The following is a 9,171-nucleotide window of genomic DNA, read 5'->3' on the forward strand; positions in this document are numbered from 1 at the left end:
TCTTCCTCTTTTAAAAATTAGATGCGGCCGGGCGCAGTGGCTCACACCTGTAATCCCAGCACTTTGGGAGGCCGAGGCGGGCAGATCACGAGGTCAGGAGATCGAGACCATCCTGGCTAACACGGTAAAACCCCGTCTCTACTAAAAATACAAAAAATTAGCCAGGCGTGGTGGCGGGCGCCTGTAGTCCCAGCTACTCACAAGACTGAGGCAGGAGAATGGCGTGAACCTGGGAGGCGGAGCTTGCAGTGAGCCCAGATCGAGCCACTGCACTCCAGCCTGGGCGACAGAGCAAGACTCCATCTCAAAAAAAAAAAAAAACAAAATTACTGAGGCCCCGAAAGGTCAGGCAGTCACCACGGGAATCACTCACAGTGTTGGGAAGGACCACAGACTGCCCCCGGCTCAGGCACTGTCTGAGACACCCACCCAGCCATGGTGTGGCCATAAGTGTGCTATAGCCACAGAGCAAGCGGGGTGGGGACACACACAAGCAGGGAGGGGCTGCCTGGCTCCGCAGGTTGCCCCTTGCAGACCAGCAGCTCCGGCCAAGCCATTTTCCCTGAGCCTCAGCATCCTTGTCATGGGGCCATGGGGAGGGCCAGATGTGAACAGGGGCAGCCCAGGGCCTGGCTCACAAAGTTTGCTTCCTCCCCCTTCTCTTCTTTATTTCATTCACCACTCACCTAGTGAGCACCTACTGCATGCTGGCTTCTGAGCTGGTACTTCAGACTCACAGAGGAATGGCACGGAGTCCCTGCCCCCATGAGGCTCTACATCCAGTAAGGGAGATACAAGCACATGCTTTTGTTCCAACAAAGTCAGAGGGGCTAATTCTGCCATGTTGGTGGGGACAACAGGAAGCTGCACCCACAGGCCTAGCTTTGGGGTCAGAACTGGAGGGAACCACCACTTATAGGGTGAAGAAGAGGATAGGAGAGGAACTCCAGGCAGGGGCAGCTGCCTGAGAAAGGCTCTGAGTAGGAAGGAGCAAGCCATCTGACAGGGTAAGAAGGGAAGAAAGGTTACTGCAGCCAATCACAGGGCTTTGAGTATCAGAGGCATCAAAGTAGGGACTCCTGGGCTAAATCCAGCTCAAAAGGGAGTACGTTTGATCCTTGGGGTTTTTTTGTTTGGATTGGTAGTTAACATTTTAAAATTGGGAGAGACAGTATGTTAAACTCTAGATTTTTAGCTTCTCTCCAAAAATCAGAAACTCTGGTGATTGAATCAAGAACCCATAAGACCCACATTCTCTGGTCCAACACTGTCCCCAGGCCCATCTCACTCCCTCACTTCACAAAGACCTGTTGAGCAGCTACTGTGCACCATGCAATATACTAATCACCGGGAATACAGTGGAGAGCAAAATAGACACAAGCACAGTCCTCACAGCACTTACTAGAGGGAGAGAAAGGTAATACAGGAGCACTTAACATAAAACCTAGCAGTGCAAAGGGCTGGCAGGAATAGGAAACTCACAGGACCAAAGGACTGCTATATTATGTGGGATGGTTAGGGAAGGCTTCTCTGAGGAGGGGACAGTTGTATAGATTTTTTTTTTTTTTTTTGAGACTGGATCTCACTCTGTCCCCAAGGCTGGAGTACAGTGACACAATCATGACTCACTGCAGCCTCAACCTCCCAGGCCCAAGAATCCTCTTACCTCAGCCTCCTGAGCAGCTGGGACTACAGGCACATGACAACATACTCAGCTGATTTTTAAAATTTTTTTGTAGAAATGAGGTCTTGCCATGTTCCCCAGGCTGGTCTCAAACTCCTGAGCTCAAGCAACTCTACCTGCCTTGGCCTCCCAAGTGCTAGGATTATAGGAGCAGCCACTGTGCCCAGCCAGTTGCATAGATCTAAATGAAGTGAGTTAGTGAACCAGTGGAAGATCAATCCAGCAAAAGGAACAGCAAGTGCAAAGGCACTGGGGTCCCCTTCACTCACCTTTTGGGTGAGGGCATTTAAGTGTGAGACCTTACTGTAAGTAATGGAGCATAATAAGCAATGTGTAGGCAGGTGAAAACCACCTTCCAGTATGTGTTTCAGATAAAACATCTCTGATAAGTGGTAGAAGAGACATGCGAAATAGGGAGCTGGGCAGAAGACATACAATAATTTTTTCCAATGGGGAAAAAAATCCCCATTAGGATGGCAGGGGAGAGACAGAGAAAGCTCATGCGTGGCATGCTAAAACCTGAGCCAAGGACAGAGAAGCCAAGAATGCGAGGGGGAATCCTTGTTTCCTTCCTCACCAACTGTGTCATCTGCCAACCCCTGAAAAGTGGAGGCAGGGCAGGGGGAAGAGAGACTGAGAATGCTAAATCTTCTGCAGCCCTGAGGCTGTTTTTTTGTGTTCGGAAAGCCAACTGCAAAGAAATCACTTTGATGGGTTTTGTGTTTCCCCACCACCTTTCTAAGCCAAATTACAGTGTAGATTCCTTGTCCTTTTACCCACAAAGCAAAACAAACAGATGATTTTAAAGGAGAAGGTAAGAAAAACAAGTCTACAATCTATATCACAGTTCTCGGCTGGGGTGGGGGTTGGGGGGGGCAATTCTGCATGCTGACATCGTGGTCCATGGCATGGGAAATGACTTCCGCCATTCAAAGCTTTATTTGCATTTTTTGGAGGTACAAGGAGACATTTAAAATCAGCTCCGGTGTTGACACTGCAGTTATTAAACCCAAACAAAAGATTCCTTCCAAAGTCTAACTAGTTCTTTGTAAATTTATCTGGGCCCCCACTACCTGATTTAAGGCAATGAGCAGATGTTTCACAGCAGGAAGTTCATTAGCTCCAGATGCCGCTTTGTTCAGGAAGTGTGCATGCACCCACGCATTGGCAACCACACACAAACACAAACACGCACACACAAACACACACAGGACCTGGGGCAATGAACATTCATGGCCCCTCTTCCAGCATTTGGCATGACCGCATGGACCATTTGTAACCTCTGCCTGCGGTTATGACAGGGAAATGAGCAGCAGGAGTGAGGAGCCAATCAAAAGCCGCCCTATCGTCTTCCTGTTGTCTCCTAGGTAACCAGCATAGGGACACATCAGCTAGCTGGGTACCACAGGGGGACACACACACACACACACAGCCATTCTCCCTTAGCAGTCCATAACTGCAGAAACACTGGATGTGTCTATCAGCACCCTGGACAGATCCCCCCCTCCCCCAACAAAGACTTCAAACCCTTTGGTTAACGTTGACAGCCTTATCTCCCACAGCTTTCTCACCTCCACCCCCTTCCTTACTCATGCCATTTCTCTGCCTGGGATGCCACTGCCTACTACCATCTCTATCACCCAAAACCTTGGTCGTTTTCGGAGCTAGCCCAAGCTCTTGGTCTCCCAAGAGCTCCCTTGGAGCCCCTCCTTCAAGGGCTCCCATCACAATAAGAGCCACACTCCTTTACATGGCAGTCAAGGCCCTACACTGATCTGATTGTTCATGATCTGGTTCCTCCAACCTTATCATTCTCTCCCTTCCTAAATTCTTTTTTCTATTCCTCCAACAGGTCAAACTGTCCTCCCCACACAACCCCCTGAAAACCAGGGCTTTTCTTTATATTTGCTGTTCCCTCCACCTGCATTGCTTTTCCTTCTGCTCTTTGTGTGGCTGAGCCTTCTCACTCTTTAGTGCCAGCTCAAAGTCACCTTCCAGGGATGCCTCCCTGACCATCCTAGACCATCCTGTCTATAGAAGCCCCCTCCCCCAGGACTCTCTTCTACATCACCCTGTATTCCTGTGTTGTCTTCATATCATTGATGACTCTCTGAAACTCTCCCACTCACATTTATTTGCTCACTTGTTCTTTGTCTCCCCCTCTAGAATGTAAACTCTAGTTTACTCTGTTCCACAGGGTCTTTGTCTTGTTCACCGCTTTATCCCCCAATACCCAGAACAAGGCCCAGTAAATATTTGTTGCATGAATAAAAAGTTGTTTCCTTCTTGCTGCATCTATGTTTCCCCCATCTCTCTAATAAGAGGCTTGGATCTGATGACTTCTATAACACTTCTGGCTAACATTTCAAGGGTCTATTAGAGACAGAAAGGACCAGCATAAGGAGGGAAATTAATCAGGCCACACCACAGGAAGAATCTGCCGGTGGAAATCTGACCTTCTCAACTGGGTCGCAGCGCCTTCCTCCTCTGAGCAGTCTCCCCGATAGGAATTTGCTGCCGCCCTCAACTCCACACTCCCCAAGCACTGAGCACCTTGAACTTTTGTTATCTGAGGGATTGGGGGCAACTTGAAGCTAAGGACTGGCTTTTATTTTTCTGATTGTGTGCAGAGACTAGCCAGAGCCTGGGGAGGGGAAGTTGGAAAGGGGTCCTCTGGAAGCATTTGCTGCAATAAAAGAAAGAAAATGTCAAGGGGGAGGTTCATTGAAGCACAAGTCTCTCTCTCTCTCTCTCTCTCTCTCTCTCTCTCTCTCTCTCTCGTGTGTGTGTGTGTGTGTGTGTGTGTGCGTGTGTGTCTGTCAGCTCCTGCTGGTCTCTGCACAATCAGAAAAATAAAAGCCAGTCCTTAGCCTCAAGTTACCCCCAATCCCTCAAATAACAAAAGTTCAGGGTGCCCAGTGCTTGGAAAGTATGGAGTCTCACACACACGCAGTCACACACACACAGACACACATACACACACAACTCAAAAACGTCGTAAAGCAAGAATCACAAAGTATCCCAATCCCAGCAGCTACATATGTCTCTCTTCGAGGAAGATGACTGCTGTTTAAGATTCTAAACCCTGTGTGAGTGATTCTGACACGTGTGCTATGTAAGTCTGTGGTGTGTGTAACCACACTCTTGTCCAATCTCACTGGGCAAGAGTAGGCCATGAATTCAAGTAGCCACGTGGTAGACACAAACCTACTGGATCCCCCCAAACCCTAGCACTGGAACATCTCAAGCTGGCCACTCGTGACCCAGAAATCCACCCTGAGCCCTGAGTTCTCCTCTGACTAATGTGCCCAACAATACATCGGATCATTTCTCCAAATCTGAAGTTAAATCAGATATAATAATCAAGAAAGGGAGAAGAGAATTGGCATTTCTTAAGCACCTATTTTGTGTTGGGTCCTGTGCTAGGAGATATGAGCATTAACTCTTTCTGACCACCCCGCAAGGCTGCCCCTCCAACTTCACAGATGAAAGAACTGAAGCTCAGAAAAATAAAGTAGTTTCCCCAAGGTCACATAGTAATCAGAGGGACTTAAGAAGGACATGAGTCTGGTTTTCAAGCCCATTCCTCTTTGTTGAGGCTTTAAATTATACAACCTCGTAGGCAGATGAGCTGGTCTTGTTCAAAACATCCCTCCCGCTGGCTGGGGCTCCTCTCTGAGAGATGCCAGGGGGATGGCATCTCTGTCCCTGCATCTATCCCTGTCACTCCTGGGCCTGGCTGACCTCTCCCTACAACCTCTTGTCAAGCAGGACTCACATCTCCAAACCTCTCATTTAAGACCCAGCCCACGGGGACTAATTTTCTTGTGACCCAGGGAAAGCCAGAGACTTTGCCTTTTTAAAATAGTAATTTCCTGTGGGCGCGGGAGGATACACCAGCCACCCTCTGATTTAGTGCGAAGCTCGAGGATCAATCCCAACTCAGATTTTCCAAGGAAAACTCAAATGTGGGGTACCTCCTGGCATTGAGGAAGGCATTTGCCTTCTCTCAAGAGATGTGTTCAGTGCTGGGCAAAGCCATTGTTGGTGTCACAAGACTCTCATGCCTCATACATGTCACACACGTGCCCTGTACACACCCACATGCATCTCAAACACGCCACCCACATGTCTCTATGCACTCTGCACACACCATCCACCTGCCTCACCTATCTCTCTCTCTCTCTCTCACACACACACACACACACGCACACACACACGAGGTGAGGGGAGTCAGGAGCAAGAGAGCTACATCCTCCCTCTCAGGACATTACAGCCCCCACTTCCAAGCCTGTTCTGGACTGCGTGCTTTGCCAGGGCGCCTCATTTCATCCTTCCTAGGTCCCCAACAGGACAGGTTGCCCCTCACCCCTTTAAAGAGGCAGAAAGTGAGCCTGAGAGAGGCTTGTCCAAGATCACAGGGCATGCTCAGACGGAAGTTGGTGGTGGGCACCTGGCTCTGCCAGATTTCTTTCTTAATTAGCTCTGCTCCTTGGGGGCGGTTCCATTGAGTAGGGGCAGTCCCCCAAGACACCACCCCCCTCCAAGACACCGCCCCCCTCCTTATTGGCATCCCCTCTCCCCTGCCTCCTTCTTCAATCTCAGGGAAGGAAACCTAGGCACCCTCTCTACCCTGAGTTGCTGCTCCATCTGCACCAACTCAGGTCAGACGAGGAGTGGAGGGCCTGTTCCCTCGCTGGGCACACCTATAGGCCCACCAGGGCCTGAGGCACTGGCTTAGGCTTAATGGCTGTCTAAGCAAGACCCTCCACGGGCTCTGCCTGCAGCCCCTCACAACCCAGGACCTCAGTGGGACCGAGATGACAGATCCTACTTGGCCCTGGGACAGGACAGGAGGGGCAGGCACCAGCTCTCTCCGTCTTCCTCCACCTTCCCCCAAGTCCCACACAGGAGCTCTAGGCCCGGGCTGGAAATGGGAACTTTCCCACTAAACTGAGAGAGGCCCAACCTGGGGGGCAGACTGGAAGAAGGGGGGCGCTGGAAACTACCAAAAGCTTGCGGGTCACATAGATTTGGGTTCCCGGGCAGCTCTACCACCTGCTGGCTGTGTGACCTTGGGCAAGGGGCTTTACCTCTTTGAGGCTCAGTGACCTTACCTGTAAAGTGAAAGAAAAATAGCGCCCTCCTAAGGGGGTGATTGTGAAGGTCAAAGGTAGGGCGATGTATACAGTCTGAGGGGCCTCTAAGTCAGCCATGATGCCCCCCAAAGTGAGCAGGGAGTGGGCAGCCACCACTGTGACCTCACCCTGCCCCCGACTCCCAGTTCTGGGAATTCTTCATTAGCACCAAATCCAAACTTTTCCTCAGCAGTGGCAGGACCCGGGCGCGGGTCCTCCTTCCTCCTCCCGTCCCCTCGCGGTCAGACAACAGGTATGCGGGGAGCAGCCCGGGCGGCCCCGCGCAGCAGTTGAGCCGCAGCGCTGCGGCAGGGGCAGGCCCGGGCAGGGGGACAGTGCGGCGAGTCAGCCCCCTCCCCTGCCTCCTCGCAACTTTGAGTAACTGTGGACTCCGGGGTCGGCTTGGGGGTGGCCCCGGGCGTGCGAAGGAAAGTTGGGCGCGAGGGACCGCAGCCTCGGGGGCCAAAGGACCCCCACCGTGAGCGCGGGCACATCCCGACACCCGGCGGGCTGGCTGAAGGGAGCAGGTGAGGCACGTGCCCGCCTCGCCCAGCCAGGGCTCGCTCCAGGAACCCGACCCGCCGGCCGGGCCGGTGGGTGCCCCCTCGAGGGCTCAGACCCTTCGCTCCAGCCCCCGGTGGGCGTCCTGCCCCGCGTCCCACACTCGCGCGCCCCGTGGGCCCCACTGCTGGCTTTCCCGGACCAAGCTCCGCTCCGCAGCGCACGTCCTGCGGTGATCCTCCAGGCTCCCCGCTTTGGGGCGCCCCGCTCCCGCTCCTCGGGTGCCGGCGCACGTCTTCCCCTACCGCGGGGACCCTCCCTGGCGCCCTCCGCGTGTACGCCCCGGGCCAGCTCAGCTCTGGGTCCGCCCTCTGCACCCCGCGCCGCGCCCGCGCTCACCAGCCGGGCAGCGGCCGCGTCCTACCTTCGTCCGGCAGCCGCTGCAGGCAGAGCGCGAGGTTCCTCCGCCAGCCCCGCATCCCCGCGGCCGCCCTGCGGCCCGGCCCGGCCTCGCCAGCCCGGCCCCGGCCCCGCCCCCGCCGGGCAGGGCGGCGCAGCGCAGCGCTGGGGAGGGCCGCGGGCCCAGGGCGCCGCGGGCATGGGCGGCCGCCGAGGGTGGGGGTGCCAGGGCGGCCGCCAGGCGCTCCGCTCCGGCTCCCGAGCCCGCGGCTGAGCAGCGACGCTCTTCGAGCGCGCGCTTTCCCGGGCGCTGGGGGCGGGGTGGCGGCGGGGGCGGGCGCGGCGAGGATGGCTGGAGGGGAGCCCGAAGGCGCCCCAGCCATCTCGCACCCTCGCTGACATCCAGCGGGCCGCCTCACACACCGTCCTCAGTCTCCCCCACCCCAGGGCTCTCCAACTCACACCCAAATGACTCTAATCACCACGAATTAGTGAATGAATGAATGTGTGAATAAGTGAGTGAATGAATGAATCAGTGCATGAGTGAGTGAATACACAGGTGTATGGATGAGTGCATAAGTTAGTGAATGAGCGAATGAAGGAAGGAAGGAATGTACGAGTGAGTGGATCAAGGCCTGAATAAATGTGTCAATAAGTGAATGGGTGAGTGAATGAATGAATGAGTCAGTGACTTTATCAATGAGCAAATTAATAAGTGAGTAAATGGGTGAAGGAAAATGTAAATAAGTTACCGAAAAAAATCAATGAATTGAGTAAGTGCCCCTTGGTCTCAGGCTTGTAAAAGGCAAAAGTGGTCTAAGACCTCCAGAGGAGCTCTCAGCTCTGTCCTGGGAAGGAGGCCTCAGGGTTGCATCTTGTTGATGAGGCCTAAGAGGCCCAGAGAGGACAGGTCTTGTGTTTGGACACACAGCAAAGGCTGAAGTGGTGGAGATAATAATGGTTCCCTCCACCAGGCTGAGGCAACTGAGCTCATCTGATCTCAGAGGCATCTGGGGATGAACCACCTAGGGATGGAGCAGAAACACCTGTCTTCAGAAGTCAGATTTGCTTTCTCCAAGGGAATGAATAGAGAAAAGATGTATGTGCGCACACACTCACACACACACACAAATCCAGCCAATGGAGTACTACACAGCCCTGAAAAGGAGGAGGGCCTTCTTTGTGTCCCTGTGGGGAGCCATTTCTGAGGTGCATTGTTAAGTGAGAAAGGCAAAGTGAAGGACAGTATTTGTAAGGTGCAGAAAGGAGGGAAAGCTTCATTCATATTTGCTTAGATCTGTGGGGAACTATCTCTAATGGAAACATTGGCCCCCTGTAAAAGAGGACTCACGAGGCCAGGGGCAGGTAAGAGAGGCCCACTTTTCATTGAATCCCCCTTTGTGCCTCTTGAAATTTTGAACCCTAGAAATATATCATCTACACACAAAA

General features: G+C 53.0%; 1 protein-coding gene across 1 annotated transcript in view; it reads right to left on the minus strand.

Moving 5' to 3' along the window:
* LOC105477754 (glutamate receptor interacting protein 2) overlaps positions 1-7,827 on the minus strand; it is a 114,697-nt gene extending 106,870 nt beyond the window's left edge. The window contains exon 1 of the mRNA XM_024791533.2: positions 7,748-7,827. Within this exon, the coding sequence (XP_024647301.1) occupies positions 7,748-7,802 (55 nt within the window). The 5' untranslated portion in view covers positions 7,803-7,827. The remainder of the gene's footprint in view (positions 1-7,747) is intronic.
* Positions 7,828-9,171: the final 1,344 nt, after the last annotated feature.

This window comes from Macaca nemestrina, chromosome 2, assembly GCF_043159975.1.
Source record: "Macaca nemestrina isolate mMacNem1 chromosome 2, mMacNem.hap1, whole genome shotgun sequence".
In the NCBI taxonomy this organism is placed as follows: domain Eukaryota; kingdom Metazoa; phylum Chordata; class Mammalia; order Primates; family Cercopithecidae; genus Macaca; species Macaca nemestrina.